The following is a 26,142-nucleotide window of genomic DNA, read 5'->3' on the forward strand; positions in this document are numbered from 1 at the left end:
CAGAGGCTGTTTCCCATGGCTGAAATGGGTAACATGAGGAGGCAAAGCTTAAAGGTACTGGAAATGGGTACCGAGGGGATGTCACACAAGTTTTTCCACAGAGTGGTGGGTGCGCGGAATACACTGCCAGCAACAGTGGTGGTGGTGGTGGATACAATAGGGTCTTTTAAGAGACTTAGATAGGTACATGGAGCTTAGAAAAAGAGAGGGCTATGTGCTAGGGAAATCCTACTAGGCAGTTTCTAGAGTAGGTTACATGGCCGGCACAACATTGTGGGCCGAAGGGCCTGTCATGTGCTGTAGACTTCTATGTTCCAAGTTCTCAGAAGACCAACGTTTCCCTCACCATTTTCAAGCTGGAGTCCAATACGTGTAATGAGAATTGGGAGTCACACCAAGCATTGCTAAAAATGGAAAAGCCAGGGCAAGTGGCAGAGGACTACATGTTTAAATAGTAAGGCAACATAAAACGTAGAGCAAGATAATCACATGACCAGTAGAACAGAAAATAGCTTGGGAACATATAGTCTTGAATTGCCGTGGATAATTAATCAAATAGAAAGCAGGCACTTTCCAGTCTTCCACAGGAAAGCCTAGCATGAGCCAAACATAAATGAAAAGAATTTGCAACCATCCTTAACCAGAGATTTCAAGTCAATAATACACATTTCATCATGGCATCTCTACTATCACAAAAATTGGCCTTCAGCTAATTTGATTCATGCTACTGAGTAATGACTGAGAAATCCATTCTAATGTCTCAGCACCTTCAAGAGCAATATACAGTCGGCCCTCCTTATCCACGGGTTCTGCATGCGTGGATTCAACCAACTGCGGATCGGGAAAACCCAGAAGTTCTCTCTCCAGCACTTGTTGTTTGAGCATGTACAGACTTTTTTCTTGTCATTATTCCCTAAACAATACAGTATAACAACCATTTACACAGCAATTACATTGTATTAGGTATTATAAGTAATCTAGAGATGATTTAAAGTATGCAGGAGGATGTGCGTAGGTTACCACGGATTGGGAATATAAAAAACAGAAGTTCTCTAAGTCGGAACAGGTACATCTAGTATTATTTAGCGTCAGTTAGTCAAACGTTTGTCTTAGTATATAGTATAATAATTAAATCACTGTGTTGCTTAGTAATAATTGTAGCTTTCATTGGGGCAGGGACTGCAAATGCTCCATTATTCTCACTTTATCCTTTAAAATTGTTCCGATCGTTGACTGACTGCAGCCTAACACTTTTCCAGTGACCAATGACATTTTATCTTTCCAATCGCTTTATTATTTCCACTTTATTTTCGATTGTGATCATTTTCCAGAACAGAAACAATGCGGGTGGTGGGTCCCAAGCTCCGCCAGGTCCTAAAGTCCACTGCACCGAGACAGGTTAAATAAGCTCCTGTGTTCCGCTGGGTCCTAAAGTTTACCAACTTAAGCATCTGTGTTTTTTGGTATCCGACAGGGTTCCTGGAACAAATCCCCGCGAATAACGAGGGCTGACAGTATAGCAGTCTTGCTAGCAATGTCTAAACCATAATTACATGAGCATTTTGTTAAACAAGTTTGATCTATTTAAACACTGATTCTACATCGTTGCTCTTCTGAATACAAAGAGTGTGTGTATATACTTGGGATATGTTCTGTTTCTTTGAAATTGTTATGTTCAGTTGGTGACAAAGGTTCTAATAGTTCTTTTCTGCAAAGAGGGGTAGATTCAATGGCTTATTAATCTTTCACAAAATTGAAGGTGGAAGCAGGGAAAAAGAAAGAGATCATCTTCCGTACCAGCTGTATGAGGTAAATGCAAAGTAATGAGAACAGACTTCCAAAGAGTAGTCAAAAGGCTGCCTGTAAGATGAATCTCAATTGTATATAGTATACATACTTGGATAATAAATGTACTTTAAACTTTGAAATACCCGAACATACTCTAAAGAATGCTTAGAATCAGCCAATAAACCTCATCACCTTCAAATTACTCTATTAGAATAGAGACAGCTGAAATCTAGATTCTCAGTGTATCAATGTAAGAAGCATTTCTAACAATAGTCATATGCTTGTGACCCACAATACATGACAGTGCACAATTCAATAACATTCACAATACCGGCATTTACTCATGCAAGTGCAAGGTATTGACATCACTTCAAACATCTTATAACCATAAAGGTCTATGATGAACCCTGGAAAATACAAATCATTTCCCCTATCTCAGCATCTGTCAGAGGCAGACATGATCATGAGGTTGACCAGTCGCTCCACCAGCACAACCTCCAGCCATCTGACACAGAGGATGTTTGAAGATCTCAAAATGGGCACAAAGCTCATGATAGAAAGCAATGACCCCCTTCCACCTGTACAGTTGAGTCAAGATGATGACAGCAAGCACCAGAGTGATAACATCAATTTTAACTCTGCAAAATTTTCCAAACCTTACACACTATTCTGAGCTCTTTTGTGGCAAGGTTACCAGCTGGAAAAGGTTTGTATAATCCCAAAGCCTCCTTTCAAAAAGCTAACATTCCCATCAATTCCTGGGAAATGTTGGCATGACTGCTCAAAATATGTAACATCTGGGTTGGCATTGCATGAGCTCATCAGGAATATACAGAAGCCCAGCACAGTTGGAAAAAGTGCTGGAGAACTACCCAAATGCCTCACATGACAGAATGTGTCAGCCTGCAAACTGCCTCCAGCTACCACAGAAGAGAAACAAATCATCCGGTCCTGAAGTACTGCCTTTAGAAAGAAATCAAATGCATTGGCTGCTTCATTTGCTGAGAAGATTCTAATTGAACAGCATGCAGTCAACAGGCATCTTCATTTTGTGCACAACTGATCACTGGAGTACTTTCACTTTGGACAGCCACTTAGTTTTACAAGGCTACAAAAAGCTGAACAACATGTGATGTCATTTTAATTTTTGTTTAGGATCCTTGGAAAAGTTTGAAAGGCCAAACATGCCCAAGTTTGGCTAAACAATGCATTTGAGAAAAGAACAAACGTCAAATAGATTAGTAATCTACTCTGTGATCAGTCAGTCCAAAGCAGGGCCACACCACTAAACAGGAAATGAGCTGGGGATTATCCCTCTGGCAATATGCATTTTTCCTTGTGGAATCAGATTGGAAGGTTACTGCAAATGGACCAATCATGATCAAGGGGAGTCTTGATTAAAGGTTGAGGAATTAAGTTTGTAATAGAAAAACAAAAACAGCAAATACTGAAAGAAACAACATAACAAATGAGATACTAAGCATTTGTGAAAGGGAAAATAGTTAATGTTTCAGATCAATAACTTAACAACAGAAATAGAAAAGTATAAAAGTACAACATGTTTTAAGGCATAGAGGAAAGAGCAGAGGCAAGAACAGAGGGAATGTCTATGAAAGAATGGAGAAAAAGATTACACAGTGACAAATATAGTTAATGATTTGGAAATGAGGCAAGTAACACAAGAAAGAAATCAAAACCTACTGGAAAACAGAGCACAGCAGAAAATATGAAATAAAAAGAAATCTTGAAATTCTAATAATTGAAATTGTTGAGTATGTACATAGCATAGTTAAGTTTACCAACAACTCTAAACTAACTGGCATTAACACTGAAGTTCAAAGAAAACTTATTATCAAAGTATATACAAGTCACCATATACAACCTGAGATTAATTTTCTTGCAGGCATACTCAATAAAACCATAATAGAAACCAGCCTGGGCATTCCACCAAGGTGCAAATGACAACAGACTGCAAATATAGAAAGAAAAATAATAAATGTCAAGAATAGGAGATTATAGAGGCCTTGAAATTGAGTTCATAGGTTGTGGGAACCTTTCATTGATGGGGCAAGTGAAGTTGAGTGAAATTATCCCCTTTTGGTTCTAAAGCTTGATGGTTGACTGTTCCTAAATTTGGTGGTATGAGTCCCGAGGCTCCTGTACCACCTTTTTGATGGCAGCAGCAAGAAGAGAGCACATGTGGTGGTGGGAGTCCCTGATGATGAATGCTGCTCTGATAACAGTAAAGTTTATCAAAAGTTATGAGTGCACATTGATGAGGCAGACAAGTGGTCTGAGCAATGACAAAAAGAGTTTAGATACATTTTGAAAAGTCAAATCTAAGAAGGAATAGCAAGATTCCGAGGTGTATTGTAGATCAGAGGGACCTTAAGAGTTCAGGTACATGGTTCCCTGAATCTGGAGTCATGAGCAGACTCCAATTTCAGGAAACATCTTGTTCTCATCACCTCTTCAATTTAAATGATGCAAATACTCTAACCTTTCCAATTTTAAGTGTTATTGACCTGAACCTGAACTCTCCATTGCATTTTACCTTCACCATTTCTCATTTTAATGTTCTTTACCTGGATGCAAGCAGATAGAAATTTCACTCTAGTGATAGAACACAGGTATGCACAGCCAGAGAGCTGTCATATTTTTCATGGAACTTGCATCGCAGTGGATCATACAACTGAGCTGAGATAGTGAAGTTAAAAAAAAAGATCTCTTTAATGCAAGTATATAGTACAGGAGTTCCCCCCCCCCCTTTTTACAAAGGTACAGCGTTCCAATGAAACCTTTCTTAAGCCGAAATGGTGTAAAGTGAAGAACCATTAATTTATATGGGAAAATTTTTTGTAAAAGTGAAAATCCTCTTTGTAATGCGAAAACAGGTTACTAACAGGTCTTTTGTAAAAGCGAAGTGGCGTAAAGCGAACATTAGTAAAGCGGAGGTCACCTGTAGCTCCAAATGGCAAAATAAATACTAGATGGAACTGTACAGAATTTAGCCTTGAAAGTATTATTTTAATTACCATTTTTATACATGAAAGGCTTTAGAGAGTGTTGCACGAAAATGACATGCATGTGAGCCCTAACAAATCCATCCACACTGAAGGCAACATGAAAGAAAAAGGAGACCAGAACTTTAGAAACAAATAATTAGGGCAAGAAGATCATATCACCCTTCCAGAAAGGAGCTTGTGAATCTTTCATGTGAAGGTTTTCAAACTTTCATGAATTTAGGTAGAACATACAATGGAAAACTGTATATAATCAAGACTGAGACAAGTAAGAATGAGTGTATTCATCCATGTATGATTCTTGCTCCAGGGCCCTTATAGAAAGGAAAAAAAACTTCCTAAATGTTTTTGTGCTCAACACTAGAAACAACAGCATGAACAGCATGAACCTTCCACTAATCTGCAGACTATATAAAATTGCTTGCACCTCATCTCCAAAAACCACACTACCATGGAATAGAATTTTGTGAGCTTTTAATTTGAACCAACCTGATCTACAAAATTGACAAGCTCTGCACCAAAGTTATTTTGAGCGTCAGGCAAGTCTTCTTTAACCACTCAATGAGGTCAAAATTTGATCAATCACAAGCAATCAAGACTCAAACTAAAGATACTAAAATAATACGACTCACTTGCTGGAGGCAGTTCTTTCCATTAAAATGACTGGACCCACTCCTTTTCTAATTGAAATAAAACCAATGTTAACTGACATTTCGAGCCTTTTATCTGAATTTCATTACAAGTTAATTTACTACTGAAAATTTTACTAACAGGAACTAAACAATAAAAAACCAAAAATACCGAGGATTAAAACCAATCTTTCCTGTTAACAATACAACCTCAAATAATGCTGTGAACATCCGTTTCTTTTTCATGCCCTATAGATCTGATGCACTTACATATGGTCACCATGTCACTTTCTCTTACATAACCTAATGCTCATTAAGGCAGCAGCTATACTACTGTTCTCAATCTGATTGTAAAAAGACTCAATCTAGACAAAGGGGGGAAATAAGAATATGACGGTGTTATCCAAATTTGCTGCATATCCAGAAGGGGAGGACATCAGTTTTCTACGCAGATCAAAATTCAATGTAACTAACACAGAAGTGCACAAATATGAAAAACAAAAACTTGACAGTACTTCCCTAGAGCAATAAAACTTAAATGATCCACTATCAGACTATTTGGAAGTTGCAGGTACTGTAGGTTATATCCCTTTTCCTTTCACCAAGTTTCTGATTCTCATGCTCCCTTAAAATTACCCGGTTCACTAGAAAAATACAACACCACCTATTACACAGAAAAAGAGGAATTTAAAATAGAACATCCAATAGTCCAGGAAATCTGCTAATGCAGCAAAGCTTAGAATTTACAGGACTGTGGCGACCCATTTCCTAGGTTATGTGGTGACCCATTTCCTAGCGTATCCGAACCGACTCACAATTAGATAGCCTACGGGGGTTTGCGAGCACAGAGCTTTGGAGCCTCCGCGCCATGGGGGGCCGGTTGACAGAGGCTTAAAAGTGAGGCTGAAGTTTTCGAATAAAGTTTTTTCCTTCGACTGCAGTTACCGACTCCGTGTCGTAATTTTAGCGCTGCGTGTAGCACACCGCTACAGGACTAAGTTTTCCTGTGACTCCCCAATACGCTCTATTTTGACAGAGTAGTATTATATTGCTAACTGCTGATAGGAAAATAATTTGCAGTAGATAGATTCAGAATTCAGCAGGGAAACCAATATCCATTACCAGGGACAATAGATTTCCAGAACCAAATAAGCATCTGCAACTTTGTTCTTAGTATTTTATACTCCATGCCCAAATATATTTAAAGATCTTACTGCCAGTATGAATACTGCTTAAAAAGAGACTTGCTTAAACACAACCAGGGTCCACTGACTAAATTCTGAATATAACTAGAAGCTCAAACAATAAATGGAAGAATACCTGAAATTATTCATCACAGCTTTCCTTTCAGAGCTACTGCAAATTGAATTCCCCCAGTTCCTCCACCTGCTTTGCATTCAGTCCGATGATGAGAAGTCACTGATATACACCTTCTGGTTCCTGAATTGTACCTTCAGAGCTCTTTGTCGCAACTCATCTGAAGTCCCACAAGTATCAGTGTCTGTCATCATGGGCAGAGCAAGAACAGAGCTCCCCTGCTCCTCACCTTCCACCCCACCAGTCTCCACATACATCTTTAGTAAATTTGCCAGGTCCAACAAGATACAACTTCCAGCCATGTAGACTCTTCCCTTTGGGATTTTGATGGGATCACAAGCATTACACCTTCCAAGTTCATTCCCCTGCCCTTAATCATTCCCCATCTTACTGCACTTTCCCATGAAACTCCTGCCATCCTTTTAACTCTTCCCTTTATCATACAGGAAGCTAAACAATCCTTCAGGTGAATTTCCAATCTATATGCACTTCTCCCAATCTACTGTCGAAGTTGCCCCAAGCTACAACGGTCCAATCCAGTGAATAGTTTGGAAATATGGTCATGAACCGAGTTCACATGCAGCGGATGTCTGCAGTCTCAACAGCTAAAAATTCCATCCTGCCGATCTCCCAAACACTTCCCTGTATGTACAGTCTGTACACTAATCAAGCTTTCACAAGCTGGAGTTGGGGGCGGGGGGGGGAGGGAGAACCTGTACTGCATTCGGCATTTGTTTGTGATCTCCTCTATAACAAGGATCCAAAAATAGTTTGGGTGATTACTTTGCTGAGTATTTCCATTCAACCCACCTGACCAATCAAAAACTCCTTCACATTTGCCACCAATTCCCAAGAAATCAAGGAATGACTGCGCAAGTGCGTGGACATCAGCGAGGTAGAACAGCAGGGAGAGTTTAAAAAAGACAGCTTTATAGAGCGGGTGACAGTGTAGATGTAGACAGAGTAGGAGGGTTTTGTTTCAATGGGGCTTAGGCGATAGCAGGTCGAGGCGAAGTCAGTTACTTGTGAAGAATAGAAACAGGAAGTACATGTGCAAGGCCAGTGCTCTGTACTGGGTGTAAGATGTGCGAAGTCCAGGAGACTCCCAGCCTCCAGAACAGCCAGATCTGCACCAGGTGCGTCAAGCTGCAGCTTCTTAGGGACTGCATTAGGACTGGAGATGCAGCTTGATGACCTTCATCCGGTCAGGGAGAGTGAGGAGGTGATAGAGAGGAGCTATAGACAACTAGTCACACCGGGACCTCAGGAGACAGATAAGTGGGTAACAGGAGAGGGAAGGGCAAGAGCCAGATATTGAGAGCACCCCTGTGTCTATCCCCCTTAACAATAAGGACAACTGTTTGAGTACTGTTGGGTGGGGGGAGTGGGGAGAAAACAGCCTATCTGGGGGAAGCAACAGTGGGCATGCCTCTGGCGCAGAGTCTGGCCCTGCAGCTCATAAGGGTAGGTAAAGGAGGAGGATGGCAGCAGTGATAGGGGACTCTGTAGTTAGGGAGTCAGACAGGCAACTCTGTGGACACAGGAAAGAAACACAGATGGTAGTTTGCCTCCCAGGTGCCAGGGTCCGGGATGTTTCTGATCACGTCCATGATATACTGAAGTGGGAAGGAGAACAGACAGAGGTCATGGTTAATACTGGTACCAACAACATAAGTAGGAAAAGGGAGAGGACCTGAAAACACATCACAGGGAGTTATGAAGGAAGTTGAGAAGCTGGACCTCAAAGGTAGTAATCTCAGAATTACTGCCTGTGCCACATGACAGTAAATATAGGAATAGAATGAGGTGGAGGATAAATGTATGGCTGAGGGATTAGACCAGGGTGCAGGGATTCAGATTTCTGGATTATTGGGACCTCTTTTGGGGCAGGCGTGACCTGCACAAAAAGGACAGGTTGCACTTGAATCCGAGGGGACCAATATCCTGGCAGGGAGGCTTGCAAAAGCTATTGGGAAGAGCTTAAACTAGATTTGCTGGGGTGTGGGGGGGGGGGGGGGGGCGGTGGGAACCGAACTGAAGAGAGAGTAAGGGGCGGTTGGCTCACAAATAGAGAAAGCTTGTTGACAGTGCAAGAGGGAGGATAGGCAGGTAATAGAGACAGGATGTGCTCAGTCCAATGGTTTGAGACTTGAGTATTTTAATGCAAGGAGTATTATGAACAAAGCGGATCAGTACTTGGAGCTATAATGCTACGGCCATTACAGAGACTTGGATGGCCCAGGGGCAGGAATGGTTATTTTGAGTGCCAGGCTTTAGATGTTTCAGAAAGGACAGGCAGGGAGGCAAAAGAGGTGGGGGCACATCACAGCTGCAGAAGAGGAAGTCATGAAGTGATTGTCTACGGTGTCTCTGTGGGTGAAAGTTAGGAGCAGAAAGGGGTCAATATCTCTAATGGGTGTTTTTTTTTTATATTGACTGCCCAATAGTAACAGGGACATCGAGCAGCAGATAGGGAGACAGATTCTGTAAACGTAATAATAACAACAGGGTTGTTGTGGTGGGTGATTTTAATTTCCTAAATATTGATTGGCATCTCCCTAGAGCAAGGGGTTTAGATGAGGTGGAGTTTGTTAGGTGTGTTCAGGAAGGTTTCTTGACACAATATATAGATAAGCCTACAAGGAGAGGCTGTACCTGATCCGGTACTGGGAAATGAACCTGGTCAGGTCTCTCAGTGGCAGAGCATTTTAGAGATAGTGATGATAGTTCTATCTCCTTTACCATAGCATTGGAGAAGGATTGGAGCAGACAAGTTAGGAAAGTGTTTAAATGGAGTAAGGGGAACTATGAGGCTATCAGGCAGGAACTTGGAAGCATAAATTGGGACCAGATGTTCTCAGGGAAACGTACAGCAGAAATATGGCAAATGTTCAGGGGATATTTGCGTGGAGTTCTACATAGGAATGTAACAATGAGACAGGGAAAGGGCGGTAGGGTACAGGAACTGTGGTGTACAAAGACTGCTGAAAATCTAGTCAAGAAGAAAAGCTTATGAAAGGTTCAAAAAACTAGGTAATGATAGAGATCTATAAGATTATAAGGCTAGCAGAAAGGAGCTTAAGAATGAAATTAGGAGAGCAGACAGGATTAAGGAAAACCCTAAGGCATTCTACAAATATGTGAAGAGCAAGAGGATAAGACGTAAGAGAATAGGACCAATCAAGTGTGACAGTGGAGACGTGTATGGAACTGGGGGAGATAGCAGAGGTACTTAATGAACACTTGGCTTCAGTATTCACTACAGAAAAGGATCTGTGTCCATAGGAAACTGCTGCACAGGTTGACACTGTGGTTAAGAAGTCAGACAGTGCATAGGCCTTCATCAACCGTGGGATTGAGTTTAGGAGCTGAGAGGTAATGTTGCAGCTATATAGGACCCTGGTCAGACACCACTTGGAGTACTGTGCTCAGTTCTGGTCGTCTCACTACAGGAAGGATGTGGAAACCACAAAGGGTGCAGAGGAGATTTACAAGGATGTTGCCAGGATTAGGGAGCAGGCCTTATGAGGATAGGTTGAGTGAACTCTGCTTTTTCTCTTCGGAGTGACAGAGGATGAGAGGTGACCTAATAGAGGTGTACAAAATGATGAGAGGCATTGATCATGTGGATAGTCAGAGGCTTTTTCCCCAGGGCTAAAATGGCTAGCACAAGAGGGCATAGTTTTATGATGCTTGGAAGTAGGCACAGAGGAGATGTCAGGGGTAGTGTTTTTTCTTAAAAAAAAAGTGGTGGAGGCGGATTCGATAGGGTCTTTTAAGAGACTCCTGGATAGGTACATGGAGCTCAGAAAAATAGAGCACTATGGGTAACCTTAGGTAATTTCTGAAGTACATGTTTGGCACAGCATTGTGGGCCAAAGGGCCTGTATTGTGCTGCAGGGTTTCTGTGTTTTTATGTTCTACGTTAAAATAACAAATGATTTATTATGCTAAATGCTTTGTGGACTTGGTTATCAACATATTTTTAAGAATAGGTTACCTGTAAATAGCTGATGAGCCCTCATCTACAGCTTGTCACAAGTTACCCTTAACAATTAGCTTCAAAGACAGTCAACAGGAGGAATTAGTACCATCTTTTAAAATGGTTACTGTTACCTTGTAACCTGGATACCTCTGATGGATTTTTGCTTTAAAGCAATGTACAAGAACAGCATTGCCAATTTCTTTGCCAAGCAGATTACTACAGCTATATGGTCCAAATTTTGTAAAAGTACTAATACTAAATAATGAAAGAGTCAATGGTTTGTATTGCAATCCTGTTGACATATAGCACTGTCATAAAGTGCACTGTTTGCAGACTTCTCCATAGCACTAAAGGAAACCACAAACTGACCTGAATTTCCTGCACTTATCACCACCTTAAGATATCTTCAAAACACAAGAACTGAGTATTTAAATGGCACATAATACTCCTTCACCACTTATTGAATAATTAAATTTTACCAATCCAGTAACAACCTTCATCATACCTTTATGTTCTGAACTTTACGTGGATGAACCTAGCACATTTATTTTTGAGTGATTATGCAGAAAGTTTGAAGTTAATAAATCAGTTAATAACTCATTGGAGTGATTGATAAGTTTGTGGCCTAAGGTAGAAGGAGATGAGTTATTAACTTCAAACTTTCTGCATAATCACTCAAAGAGTTGAACTGCATGTGCATGTAACGAGAGCTGTATAACTCATCTCCTTCTACCTTAGGCCACGAACTTATCAATCACCCCTGCTATGGACACTTTCTGGAGATCCAAGATCCATATGCTCCACGACCGCTAGACTAAGTGTGTAAATATAGGAGAGGATGATGTTGAAAAATAAATGTGCTAGGTTTTCTAAAATTGACTCCTTCTACCTTAGGCCACAAACTTATCAATCACCTCTCGTATTCCACTTAAGTGCTTGGAAAAGTGATTAAGAACTTCATGCCAAGTGATAACTTCTGTTCTTCGCTGCTGACCAATTTTGACCCAATATTCACTAACTGCATTACCATGCTGAAGCAAGCACTGGAAGATGGTAGAGTGCAACGCATTCCAAAAGCACTTCCCTACTTTGGTCTCCTCCAGAGTAGAAGCATCAAGAACAGTACAGCTCTAGGACCATCATTAGCATAAAACAACAAACATGGCCTTGACAGTATTGTTCATATGCTTGATAAAGGTCACCAAGCTGATTTATGGCATTGAGCAATACTGTCTCAAAACAAGTGACTGACCCAGAACTTTGTGTATACCAAACTAGTTGGAGAGTGGGGGTGAGGGGGGAAAGTTTTAAAAGTGGACTGGCCAACAATGATTGCCAAAGACCAAAGAAAGATGAAACAAAAATACACTAGTCAAAAATGCAACTTGATGTGGTCTTAAGGCAGAGGTTTGACATGGGCAGACTACTTGATGAAAATGCTTTAATATTGAGATTATGGAGAAAACAAATATAGAAACTGAGTATTGAAATTACCAAGGTCAGGAGAGATGTGGGATAAAATTGAGGAAATAACCTGGGATTAGAGTTTTTGGAACAAGTTCGAGCAATGGTGTCAACAGAATTGCACTTTCAGACTCCCCAAGCGATTCCTGGACAAGAAGGGTTAAATTCTGTTACTGTAAAATAAAAATCAGAGCTTAAAGGAAATGAGTTTCAAGTCATACACTTTCTACTCCCATCAGTCTGTGCGAATAGCTCTCTCAAGGCGTCAGAACCTGATGGTGTACCTGGTAGGGCTTTGTCAACCAACTTGGGGGGGGGGGGGGGTAGAAAAGTATTCAGGGATATCTTCAATCTCTCTCTACTGAGATAGAGGTTCCACCTGATGCAAAAGGCTGCCAATCATAGCAGTGCCCAACAGAAAGGTAAGCTGTCTCAATGACCATCACCCAATGACACTCATATCTACTGTGAAGTGCTTTGAGAAGTTGGTCATAGACTTCAACTTCTGCCTAAGAATCTGGACCGCTACAATTTGTCTCTTGCCACATTAGCTCTACAGCGGATGAAATCACACTGGCTCTCCTTTCAGCCTTGGGTCACCCGGACAATAATGACACCACTGTTTATTGACCACAGCTCAGCAGTCAACACAATTATACCTTCCACTCCAATCAACAAGCTCAAAACCTAGGCCTCTGTACCTTCCTTTGCAATTGGATTCTTGACGTCCTCACCTGGAGACCAGAGTCAGTGTGGATCGGAAATAACTTCTCTGCCTGACAATCAATACTGCTGCACCTCAAGGATGCGTACTTAGCCCACTGCTCTACCTTCCCTACACCCACAATCGTGTTGCTAGGCACAACTCAAACACAATCTATAAATTTGACGATGACACAACTATTATTGGCAGAATTCCAGATGGTGACGAGAAGCTGCACAGGAGCAAGATAGATCAGCTGGTTGAATGGTATCATAGTAACAACCTGGCACTCGTCATCAGTAAGAACAAGGAACTGATTGTGGACTTCAGGAAGGGGAAGTCTACGGAACACACATCAATCCTCGAGGGAACAGAAATGGAAAGGCTGAGCAGTTTCAAGTTCCTGGGTGTCAGCATATCAGAATCTATCCTGGGCCCAACATATTGATGCAGTTACAAAGAAAGCACAACAGCTGCTGGATTTCATTAGGAGTTTGAGAAGAAATGGTACATCACCAAAGACACTCGTAAATTTCTAGATATACCATGGAGGGCATCACCATCTGGTATGGAAGGATGGGAAAAGCTCCAGAAAGTCGTAAGTTCATCCAGCTCCATTATGGGAACTAGCTTTCTCAGCATCCAGAACACCTTCAAAAGATGCTGCCTTTACTATACTTTATCGTTACCAAACAATTAATACAATCATCAGAGTGATATTTGATCTTGCACTTCGCGCTCCCTAAAGTACAAATCAAAGTAAATATAATAAAAATTTAAATTATAAATCATAATTAGAAAATAGAAAAGGGAAAGTAAGGTAGTGCAAGTCAGGTCTGGATATTTGGAAGGTACGGCCCAGATCCAGGTCAGGATCTGTTCATCAGTCCTATCACAGTTGGAAAGAAGCTGTTCCCAAATATGGCCATATGAATCTTCATGCTCCTGAACCTTCTCCTGGAGGGAAGTGGGACAAAAGTTGTGTTGGCTGGGTGGGTTGTGTCCTTGATTATCCTGGCAGCACTGCTCCGACAGCGTGCGGTGTAAAGTGAGTCCAAGGATGGAAGATTGGTTTGTGTGATGTGCTGGGCTATGTTCACGATCTTCTGCAGCTTCTTTTGGTCTTGGACAGGACAATTTCCATACCAGGTTGTGATGCACCCTAGAAGAATGCTTTCTACAGTGCACCTATAAAAATTAGTGAGGGTTTTAGGGGACAGGCCAAATTTCTTCAGCTTTCTCAGGAAGTAAAGGCGCTAGTGGGCCTTCTTGGCAGTGGACTCTGCTTGGTTAAACCAAGTCAGGTCATTTGTGATATTCACCCCGAGGAACTTAAAGCTCAAAGATGCAACATCATTAAGGACCCATTCACCCTCTTCACATTGCTATCACCTAGGTTGTTATGCAGAAGCATGAAGACATGTATTTATTTCAAAACTCATGAACACTACCTCAGTTTTTTCCACTCTCTTTCTGCAATACTAACTTTATCTCTCTCTCTATATCTATACACTTACAAACTTATTGTAATTCTAGTATAGTTTTAATCATTGTTTACTGCTGTCGCAAATCAACAAATTTCACGAAATGCTAGTGATATTAAACCCAATTCTATGAGACAGCATTTTCATAAGAGTTAATTTGCATTCATGCACAAGTTCCCCAGTTTAGGGCTACCACAGTACTGCACCTTCTCATTCTAAATGTTTCTGGTCACCAAACCAAACTAAATTGGTTACTTTGTGCTTTTCTGAAAGTATCTGTCGTTTGAAGAGGAGTGCAACCTGGCAGGTGATAGGTGAGGAGGAAGACAACAGAGGTGATAGGTGGAAGACTGAAGAAGGAATTTAATAGGAAAGGACAGTAGAGAAGGGGAGGTGGGAAACTGGAGCTAGGTGATGGGCAGGTCATAAGGGCAGGCAGGAAAATGAGGGAGAGGGCACAGGAATGGAGGGAGAAAACAAAATTTTACGGGAAGAAAATAGAGGAGAGTTGTTATGAGAAATTAGCCTAATCAACAGTAAACAACAGGTTGGAGACTACCTAGATGGAAGGAGGTGGTGCTCCTCCAAAATGTCCTTAGCTTCCAGATGACAATAGAGGCTATGGACCAACACATCAGTGTGGGAATACAAAGTCGAATAGAAATGATCCTGTCTTTTACAGTGCACAGAGTGACAAAACAATTCCTCAATCTTCGTCAGGTCTCACTGGGAGCACTGGATGCAATAGAAGACTCTGGCAGATTCACTTGTGCTGTGCCACCTCACCTAGAAAGACAGTTTAGGACACTAATTTGGTGAGGGAAGAGGTGCAGGCCTCCCTCAGACCTTGACTGCATTTTATCAACTTTGGTTCAGTCCCTTCCCACATATATCCGTGACGGTTCACATGCTCTCTATCCCTTCAACAACTTCCAGTTCCCTGGTCCTGACTTTCGTATTTTCACTATGAATGCCCAGTCCCTGTACACTTCCATCCCCCAAGAAGGAAGGCCTTAAGACTCTCAGATTCTTCCTGGACAACAGACATAACCAGTTCCCCTCCAATACCACTCTCCTCTGTCTGGCGGAACTGCTACTTACCCTCAACAATTTCTCTTTTGGCTCCTCCCACTTTCTGCAAACCAAAAGGTGTTGCCATGGGCATCAGATAAGTTTGCCTTTTCGACGGCTACGTGGTACAGTCCATGCTCCAAGCCTACACTGGTAATGTTCTAAACTCTTCCTCCCTAAATTGACAGCTGTATTGGTGCTGCTTCTTGCACCCATCCTGAGCTTATTAATTTCATCAACTTTGCCTCCAACTTCCACCCAACCCTCAAATTTACTTGGCCCATTTCTTGACACCTCTCACCCCGTTTCTTCATCTGTCTCCATCTCCAAAGACAGATTATCTGCAGATTTTTTTTTTTGGAAACAACCCCATTAACTCGCAAGTATTTTGTCTATTTTGTCAAATAAAATTGCTATTCCCTTCTGTTACACCAGTTCCACTATATCGGTTCTCAGAACGGGGCTTTTCAGTCTAGAACATTCAAGGTGCCCTATTCTTTCAGAAAACAGGGTTTCCTTTCAACTAGTATTAATAATGCCCTCACCCCATCTCCTCCACTTTCTGTATGGCTGCACGATGCATACTTCAGGGTGCTATCATCAACTACAGCTCAACATTCAATACTATCATCCCCTCAAAACTAATCAATAAGCTTCCACGATCTTGACCTTAAAACCTCCTTGTACAATTGGATTCTTGATTTCTTCATTTGGAGACCTCAGTCAATCTGGATTGGCAACAGCATCTTCTTCACGATCTCCATCAGTATAGGTGCTCAAGGTTGTGCGCTTAGTCCCCTGCCCTTCTCTTTATACTAATGACTGCTAGACTAAACACAGCTCCAAAACCATATTTAAGTTTGCTAATGACACCACTGTTTTTAGCCAAATCAAAAGTGCAGATGAATCAGCATGTAGGAGGGAGACTGGAAATCTGGCTGACCACTGAGGCCATGCTCTCTTCTCGCTGCTGCCATCAGAAAGGTGGTACAGGAGCCTCAGGATCCACACCACCAGGTTCAGGAACAGTTATTACTCCTCAGCCATCAGGCTCTTGAACCAGTGGGGATAACCTCACTCAATTTCAATAGCCCCATCACTGAACTGTTTTCACAAACTTTCAAGTGACTCACTTTCAAGCACTCTTTATCTAATCTTCCTGATATTTATTGCTTATTATCTTTCCTTTGTATTGCACTGTTTGTCTTCATTTGCACATCGGCTATTTGTCTGTCCTGTTGGGTACAGCCTTTCATTAATTCCATCATATTTCTTGTATTTACTGAGTGTGCCTGCAAGAAAACAAATCTCTGGGTTGTATGTGATGATATATGTACTTCGATTAAAAAGAATTACTTTTAACTTGCCCCTTTCCCACTTCGTCATTACAGGGATAGGATTCCCCTTGGCCTCACCCAACACCCCCTCGAGCCTCCATATCCAGCACATAATTCACTGCAACTTCTGCCATATCCAAATGGATCCTACCACCATATACATCTCTCACTCAACCCCCACCCCCCAAACTTTCCACAGGGATCAGTTTCTACATGACCCCCTGTTCACTCATTTCTCCCCACAGATCTCCCTCCAGCACTTACCCCTGCAACTAAGTCCTACACATGCCCCTACATGCATATTGGGGGACCGCTCAATCGAGCACTTTCACTCCATTGTGCTGAGAAAAAGAAGCATTGCCTAGAGACCTCCCATTCAATTTGACTTCTGTCTTCTTCTCTACTGCCACGATGAGGCCAAAGGCAAGTTGGGAATAGAAGCACCTCATTTCATCTGGATAATCTCCAAGCTGATGGCATGAACATCAGCTTCGCTAACATTAGCTTCCATAACAACCACTTATTTATCTGCTTGAGGGATTTTTCACCCACATTCTCCTCTTCTGCCCTTATCTCCATCCCTTTACTCCACTGTTCTCTCCCATCATATTCCTCCTCCTTTAGCCCTTTTCCACCTCTTACCTTTGGCTCTTCACATCATTCTAACACCCACCCCACCCACCTTAGCCTACACCTATACCTGACAGCTTGTACTACTCTCCCTCCCATTAAGGGGACAAGGAGATGGCAAATGAACTAAATGAGTACTTTGCATTAGTCTTCACTGTGGAAGACACTAGCAGTGTGCCAGATGCTGAAGAGTGTGAGGAAAGTACTGAGTGCAGTTACTGTTACAAGGGAAAAGGTGCTCAAACAGCTGAAAGACCTGAGGGTACACAAGTCACCCTGATCAGATGAACTGCACCCTACGGATCTGAAAGAGTTAGCAGTAGAGATTGTGGAGGCATTGGTAATCTTTCAAAAATCATTGGACTCTGGCATGGTGCCAGAGGACTGGAAAATTGCAAATGTCACTTCACTCTTTAAGAAAGGAGAAAGGCAGCAGAAAGGAAATTATAGACCAGTTAGCCTCACCCCAGTGGGTGGGAAGATGTTGGAGTCAATTGCTAACGATGAGGTGATGGCATTAAGGAGATTACAAGTAGGATAGATAAAGGGGATGCAGTGGATGTTGCATACTTGGCCTTTCAGAAGGCCCTTGAAAAGATGCCACACGAGGCTGCTTAACAAGTTAAAAACCCGTGGCATTACAGGAAAGTTACTGGCAAGGTTAGAGGATTGCTGATTGGTAGAGGTAGAGAGTGGGAACAGAGGGTCCTTCTTCTGATTGGCTGCCTCATGGTGCACTTGTGGTCTGCAGGGAGTCTTTTTATGCTGTATATCATAGATTTAGATGAGGGAACAGATAGCTTTATTGCCAAGTTTGCCAGTGATACGAAGATTGATGGAGGGGCAGATAGTGTTGAGGAAACAGGTAGGCTGCAGAAGGACTTACTTAGGACAACAGGTAAGAGAGTGGCAAATGAAATACAATATTGGAAAATGCATGGACATGCACTTTGGTAGTAGAAATAAATGTGCAGACTATTTTTTAAAATGGGAAGAAAATCTAAAAATCTGAGTTGCAAAGGGACTTTGGGAGTCCTTGTGCAGAACACCCTGAAGGTTAACTTGTAGGTAGAGTCAGTGGCAAGGAAAGCAAATGCAACGTTAGCATCCATTTCAAGAGGTCTAGAATACAAGAGCAGGGATGTGATGCTGAGGTTTTACAAGACACTGGTAAGGCCTCACCTTGAGTACTGTGAACAGTTTTGGGCTCCTCATCTAAAGTGTTCAAAAAGCTGGCTTTGGAGAGGGCTCAGAGGAGGTTCACAAGAATGATTCCAGGAACGAAAGGGTTATCATATGAGGAACGTTTGATAGCCTGGAAATTTAAAATGATAAGTGAGGATCTCATTGAAACCTTTCAAATGTTGAAAGACCTGGACAGAGTAGATGTGGAAATGATTTTCACATGATGGTGGATTCTAGGACAAGAAGGCACAGCCTCAGGATAGAGGGGTGTCCATTTAAAACAGATGTGGAGTAATTTATTTTGCAATGGCAGTAAAGTGGTGGAATTTGTTACCACAGGCACTTGTGGAGGTCAGGTCATTAGGCGTATTTAAGGCAGAGTTTGACAGGTTTTTGATTGAACATGGTATCAAAGGTTATGGGCAGAAGGCTGGGGAGAGCGGTTGAGGAAGGGAAAAAAGCATCGGCCATGAGTGAATTGTGGAACAGACTCAGTAGGCCCAATATCCTAACTCTGCTCCTATGCTTTATGGTCTCCCCGTGTTCTTAATCTCCCTTCCTTTCCAGCTCTGATGAAGGGTCTTGGCCTAGAACATTGACTGCTAATTCACTTCCACATCTGCTGAGTTCTAGCATTTTGTGCATGGTGCTCAATTTTCAGCATCTGCAGAATCTCGTGCAACCACCCTACAAGTTAGCATGGGGAAAAGTAACCCAAGTGCAGTCATTTTAACTTGTTTTAATTTATGTTGTGTTCATATTTTTTTGTGACCTAGATTTTGAATATCAAACATTTAAACAGTCTTAAAACTTTGGCAGATTTAGTTAGACAAGGATCCAAACTTAATATGCAGAGGCCTATTCACCAAGCTTAGGTACATTAGGGAACAGTTTAAACATACCTGGGCTTGAGTCTTTGCAGTCTTAAAGGATGAAAAAAGGGGCTTTCAATTTAATAGGGGATTGAAAACATAAGATATACCGTTAGGATGAGGAGCTAAAGTGCAGTCAAATATAATATCAAAACCAAGTAAATCCGGCCATTTCTACAGATGCTGGAGAACATTCTGATTAGTTGCATCACTGCCTGATTGAGGCTCAAATGAGCCAGATTGAAAGATTGCAATTTATAGACTCAGCAAGCTCCATAGGCGCAACCCTCCCTGCTGTCGAGGACATCTTCAAAAGTGTGCCTCAAAGTAGTGGCATCCATTATTAAAGACCTTCACCATCTGGGAAATGTCCTCTCCATTACTATCATAAGGGAAGAGGTACAAAAGCCTGCAGACCCACACAACATTTTAGGAACAGCTTTTCCCCCCCTCTCTGCCATCTGATTCCTGAATGGCCCACAAACTACCTCATTATTCCTTATTTACACTATTTTGTAACTTATATAGATTTTGCATCTCTGCACTTTGCTTCTGAAAAACAAATTTCACAGGGATCAGCCATAAACTGACATGGACACGATGAGGCATATAGGAATGTATGGTTAAACTGTATATGTTTTAATACAAGAAGCCCAAATGGTGAAGCACTATTCCTTAGACAGCATGCTTTAAGCTCCCACCAGCTAGAAGAATAAGGGCAAAAGCAGAGGAACACCACCATATGGAGGTTGTCCTACCAGCCACACACTTTCCGGACTTATAAAATACTGCTGTTGCTTCACGACTAGGTCAAAATCCCAGAACTGTCTTCCAAGCATACACACATCTCAAGGACTACAGTAGTTCAAAGCAATTTATCACCATTTTCTCGATAGCTCAGCTTGCGAATCCCAGACTCCTTAAATGAACTTGTATGTAAATAATGAACTCTAATCTCCACATGGAATTACTGACAAACAAGAGAAAACCTGCAGATGCTGGAAATCCAAGCAATACACACAAAGGCCCAGAGGAACTCAGCAAGCCAGATGGCATCTATGTACAGCCGATGTTTCGGGCTGAGTTTACTTATCAACAACAACCCAAGTGCGGCCTGATTAGTGTCTTATAAAGCTTCAGCATCATCTCCTTGTTTTTATATTCTATTCTCCTTGAAATAAATGCCAACATTGCATTTGCCTTCTTTACCACAGACTCAACATGTGAATTAACCTTCTTGGAGTCTTGCACCTCTGATATCTGAATTTTCTCCTCATTTAGATAATTGTTCCTTTTACCAAAATGCATTATCATATATTTCCAGCACTGTTCTTACAATTTGTCTAAGTCCTGCTCCAATCACATTACATCCTCAGCACTACCTATCTTCATCAGCAAACTTTGCCACAAAGCCATCAACTCCATTATTGAAATCATTGACAAACAACGAGAAAAGTAGTGGCGCCAATACTTACCCCTGACGAACATCAGCCAGCCAGAAGAGGCCCCCTTTATTCCCACTCACTGACTCCAGCCTGTAAGCCATTCCTCTAACCATGCCAGTACATTTCCCATAATGCCATAGGATTTTATTTTGTTAATAAGCCTTACGTGAGGCATCTTATCAAATGCCTTCTGAAAATCTTAGTAAATCACATCCACTGCCTCTCTTTGGTTCACCCTGCTTGTTACTTCTTCAAAGAACTCTAACAGATTTGTCAGGCAAGTTTTCCTTTTACAGAAACCATGCTGACCTTGACTTATTTTATCATTAGTCTCCAAGTACCCTGAAACCTCATCCTTAGTAGTGGACTCCAAAACATTCCCAACCACTAAGGTTAGGCTAACTGGCCTATAATTTCCTCTCTTTTTTTCTTCCTCCCTTCTTAAAGAGTGGATTGGTATTTGCAATTTTCCAGTCCGCCGGGATAATGCCAGAATCAAGTAACTGTTGAAAAATAATGACCAATGCATCTGATATCTCGTCAGCAAACTCTCTCAGGACTCTGGGATGTAGTCCAACTGGTTCAGGTGACTTATCCACCTTAAGACCTTTCAGTTTGCCTAGCACTTTTTCCTTTGTAATAGCAATGGCAATCACCCCTGCTCCCTGACACTCAGACCTCTGGCATACTGCTAGTATTTACCACAGTAAAGACTGAAACAAAGTACTTAACTTCATCTGCCATTTCTTTGTCCCCATTACTACCTCACCAGCAACATTTTTCAGTGGTCCAATATCAACTTTTATCTCCGTTTTACTTTTTAAATAATGAAAAAAAAACTTTCAGTATCCATTATCGGCTAGTTTGCCCTCAAATTTTATCTTTTCCCTTCTTATAGCTTTTTTAGTTGCCTTTTGTCAGATTTTCAAAGCCTCCCAATCATCCAATAGGGAATATTGGAGGAAAATAGGTAATTACAACTTTCTGAATATTAACTGGGATTCCTTCAGTGTGGAAAGGATAGGGCAAAAAGAAATTCTTTAAGAAGTGTATCAGAGGACTTTTGTGAGCCAGTACAGTTAGCCCTGGAGGGAAGGGACAATACCAAACCTAACTTTAGGAAACAAAGCCAAGCACATGTTTGAAATATTAGTGGCAGAAAGACTTTGACTAGAACCAAGTTTCCAAGTAAATGATAATTTTAATCTGTAGAAATTGGAATTTTGAAACATGCTGAAAAACTCATATCAGGCAAACTCTGAAGGTAAAACATTCAATTCAGATCCTAAGTTCTGTCAGAACTAGGTAAGAGAAATCAAGTTAATTTTTAAATAGCAAAAGGATGGGGGAAGAATGGGTTGAACAAAGGGACTGCTCCAGAGCAAGATGAAATGAGATAAATGTAGAAGTACAGTGGTCACGGTAACAAACAGAAGGACTTAATACCTGTTTGCTTATGCAATGCATTAACAGCAAAACTGAAATATATGCAACAGGTCAAAATGAAGTTCAGAAAAAAAAAATCTTAAAATTATGACAAGTGAAATGTCCAGCTGGGAAACAAAGAAATAATGAAGTTCAGAGTACATTTACATTCAAGTGTGTATACTTTGTAACAACCTTGAAACTAGTCTCTTTAAAGGCAGCCACAAAACAAAGAAACCCAACATAACACATAAAAAACCTGTGAAAGTGAGCGAGTAACATTCAGAACTGAGGCTCATGGAAGTGAAGCCAACTATCACTGCAGCCAATTCAGGAGCCCATTAGTTGCAGGCCACAGACTCAGAGCAGCAAGCTGAACATCATCTACCCCTCTCCTCTGGTCTTGACACCTCTGACCTTTTCAATCTGGCCTGACACTTAAAATCGGTCATTTCTCATTCTCACTGCTTTGATCCCAGACCCCACTGCCATGATTCAGCTGATACCCAACTTTTCCAATTCCGCCTGGTGCTTAAATTGGTCAAACCTCATGCCTTTCCTAACTCTCGAGCCCAGGCCCTGTCACCCCAACTCTGTTCTACCACTTCGAATCACCTCCAAGTCTTCTCCAGCAACAGCCAAGCATTGGCTCATTCCCCAGTCTAAGGCACTAGTGTGGGGAAAAAAAACCAAGTAAGCACTAATCTGCCATTGCAGAAAAGAGATGGTGTGCACTGAATGCAATCACTAGAGGGGAACTGCAGATGAACTGTGACTTCATCTGGAGTGTTTGGATCCCTGGATGGCAGAAGGAAGAAATGAGTAAGTTGCATGGGAAAGCACAAAGTGAGTGGTTGCTGGGGACAGAAGAGCAAGTCAGGAAGTCTTGATGACAGCAATCCCTTCAAAATACTGAAATGGGGAGGGGAAAATAAAGTGGTGGAATCGTGAAAGAGCTGGCAAAAACTGCAAAGCTTGATCTGTTGACATGAAAATTGTTAGTGCTATTTTCATAGTGAAAAGGACAGTTTTTGCTGTAGGATGATCAATAGGCAAGAATGTCAGGTGGAAATTAATCTTGATAAGTATGAGGTAATACACTTTGAGAACTGCCAAGTGTAGGACATGCAATAAATGGTAGGTTCATAGACTTGTGGAAGAGAGATCTTAGTGGGCAAAGATCGCAGAAGGTAGTCACACAGGTAGACAAGGTCCTTGTTTTTGTCAGCCAGTGCACACACAAAAAAAGAGCTGTCTGTTTATATTACAACTTGATGGAACATTAATTGGGCTATGCTATGCAATTCATTCAGATCATTACATGAGAGAACAGTAGATTGCCTGCAGTAGAGCATGGAGAGAATGCTTGTTTGCCGTTATTGCAGGAAAGACAAGTGAAGGGGGTAATTGATGGAGATATACAAAATTTGAGCGGCAAAGGTTAATCATCACAAAATATTTCTCCATGGGGGTGGGGGGGGCAATGTTAGTAGGCATAACTTACAGGATAAAGGACATGAGATTTCCTCCCTCCCAGACTCAGAGGTTAGTTGGAATCTACATCACACTGAAAAGATGGCAAACACTAGAACAGAATCACAAAGGCATAGAACGCCATTAATCAAATGCTGATAAATGGAATAAGTACAGATGGGTACTTATCTATCCAGAATAAATAGAAGTATCCTTAGTATTTGTTCTGCGATATGATTTTGATTTAAAGGGCAAAAGCAAAACCATGCATACACAATCCCTACAAGAATTCTGACAACTGGCAGGATATTGCTGTAGTTTTGGGCACCCAACTATGGGAAGTAGGGCAAAAACATGTTGTAGATTGATACCGATCAGATGGTATTCAAAGATATACGGAGATCATTAAATTAGAACACTTTTTTGTTAATCACCTGGAGTTAAACACCAAAGATTTATGAGAGGTAGCATTATTGGCAGGACTATAAAAGTAGAAATAAAAGGATACAAGAAAAGCTTTAAAATGGGTGTGGTTAGAATGAGCTTCTTTGTCAACGCCAGAATTCTGTTAAACAGGAATTTAAGAACTGGCCAAAACTAAGCCTTTTAAACTGGCCAGCAAACAGTATGTTAAGATTGGGCCATGAAACTGACGTGTTGTAGGAGTCTATGCGTATACTGAATACTGTATTACAGAAATTCGCTGAAACTGAAACCTATTTACCGTTCGTACATGCCACGCTTCATGAAACAGCAGATAAAATTTGACAATTGGAGATTACCAAATATCGGGTATGTGTCTAACCAACTTGCCTGTAAAAGATTAAAGTAGCTTTTATAAGCATCCCACTTTTAAATAAACAAGAACAAATAATTTCCGAGCAAAACATCTCACTATTAGATTTATGCGCCGTATTTACGTTAATGGACCAACGAAATGCCAAGTATGAAGCAAAACACTGCAGCCTCTGAAAATAATGCAGAATGTACTGAAAACTACACGTTTACATTTCGAGTACGAACCCTTCTTTAACTAGGATGGCAGCATAAGGGTCAGAAGACTTGCAGTCATCACCCACTGAAGTACCCACGCCTAAAGCTCCTGAACGGACGTTAAGAAAATCTCAATTGAAAACAACTCAACCCAAAACAAGCGACAGAAACGCCCTTCAGTGCACAGCACGTTTTAAGTTTACCCAACTGTGTCTGGTACTTAAAAAAAAAATCTCGTTTCTATTTTCGGTACATCCTCTCAGCTCCAAACAATCTGCATTACAGCCGCGCACATCGTCCCTCCGAAGTACGATCATTTTCGGTGCAAAGACAAGTTTCCAGAAACAGGTTTAATCTTTTTTTCGTTTTTAAAAGAACCCAACCTGTACACCCGCCCACCCCCCCCCCCCCGAACCACTCCCAGGTCAGTAACTACACATCATCCACCTTCCTCCATCCCTACACACTCCGAGCTCCCTATAGTCAGGCTGACGGCCGGAGGGAGGGTAAAGGTACCTACGGACACACACACATACACACACCCAGCGGTCGGGGGTGAGGGTGGTGGGGGGTGGTGGGGGGTGGGGGGGGGGGGTAGGGCGACAGTTACTGAACAACCATCACTTGCTCACAGTAGATTACGCCCAACCCAGAGCTCACCTTTTTACCTTTCTTCGCATCATCCTCCATCTCTAGCGACAACTCCTCGCAACCCGGGCAACGACGGCGACAGACCCCCCGACTCCTGCCCACAATGACATTACTGCAACGACAGCCGACGGATGTCTCAACAGACGGCTGCGAGAGCGGGCGGCAGCCGCCAGCCGGTCGGCCGCTCCCCAACGGACGGACGGACAGACAGATGGTTGGTTGGTCGGTCGGTCACCTACCCACCCACCGGCCGGCCGCTCACAGCACTCTCCTCCGAGCGCAACTTTTCAATCCTGCCGCCATCTTGGGCGTGTCTTCCCAACTCGCACCGGGCTGGCTGCCGGAACCTCCTCCTAGCCGACAGGGGGCAGCACCTGCAGGAGCTGACGGGTTGCTGCAGCCGCCACTGCGTCTGCCGTCCCCAGCGGCCCTGGGCGACTGCAGCAGCAGGTGGGAAGGACCTCCCGGCAAACTTCGTGCTCTTGAGCGCCATCTCCAGGAGGACCTTTACTTCCATTCATTCTGCCCGCAGACCAAAACCGCTAATCACGAAAGTCTGTCCTAGACAGCAGGAACCCGCACTGTTTTGGAACAAAATATCACCGAGAAGAGGCTGAAAAAGACGCAGAGAGTACAAAAGTTTCGACTAGATTTTAGGTTTTATATT

The 26,142-nt window shown here is 42.0% G+C and overlaps 1 protein-coding gene across 3 annotated transcripts in view; it reads right to left on the reverse strand.

The window, feature by feature from the left end:
- Positions 1 to 25,804, reverse strand: part of ccm2 (CCM2 scaffold protein) — a 94,770-nt gene extending 68,966 nt beyond the window's left edge. The window contains exons 1-2 of one of the 3 annotated variants that reach the window (XM_059981650.1): positions 25,485 to 25,804; positions 5,444 to 5,491 (exon numbers count right to left, since the gene is read on the reverse strand). In XM_059981650.1, coding sequence (XP_059837633.1) covers positions 5,444 to 5,491; positions 25,485 to 25,514 — 78 coding nt within the window. In that variant the 5' untranslated portion in view covers positions 25,515 to 25,804. The remainder of the gene's footprint in view (positions 1 to 5,443; positions 5,492 to 25,484) is intronic. The other 2 variants (XM_059981652.1, XM_059981651.1) reach the window with 2 other exon arrangements.
- Between the last annotated feature and the right edge of the window lie 338 nt (positions 25,805 to 26,142).

This window comes from Hypanus sabinus, chromosome 10 (assembly GCF_030144855.1).
Source record: "Hypanus sabinus isolate sHypSab1 chromosome 10, sHypSab1.hap1, whole genome shotgun sequence".
NCBI classification, from domain to species: domain Eukaryota; kingdom Metazoa; phylum Chordata; class Chondrichthyes; order Myliobatiformes; family Dasyatidae; genus Hypanus; species Hypanus sabinus.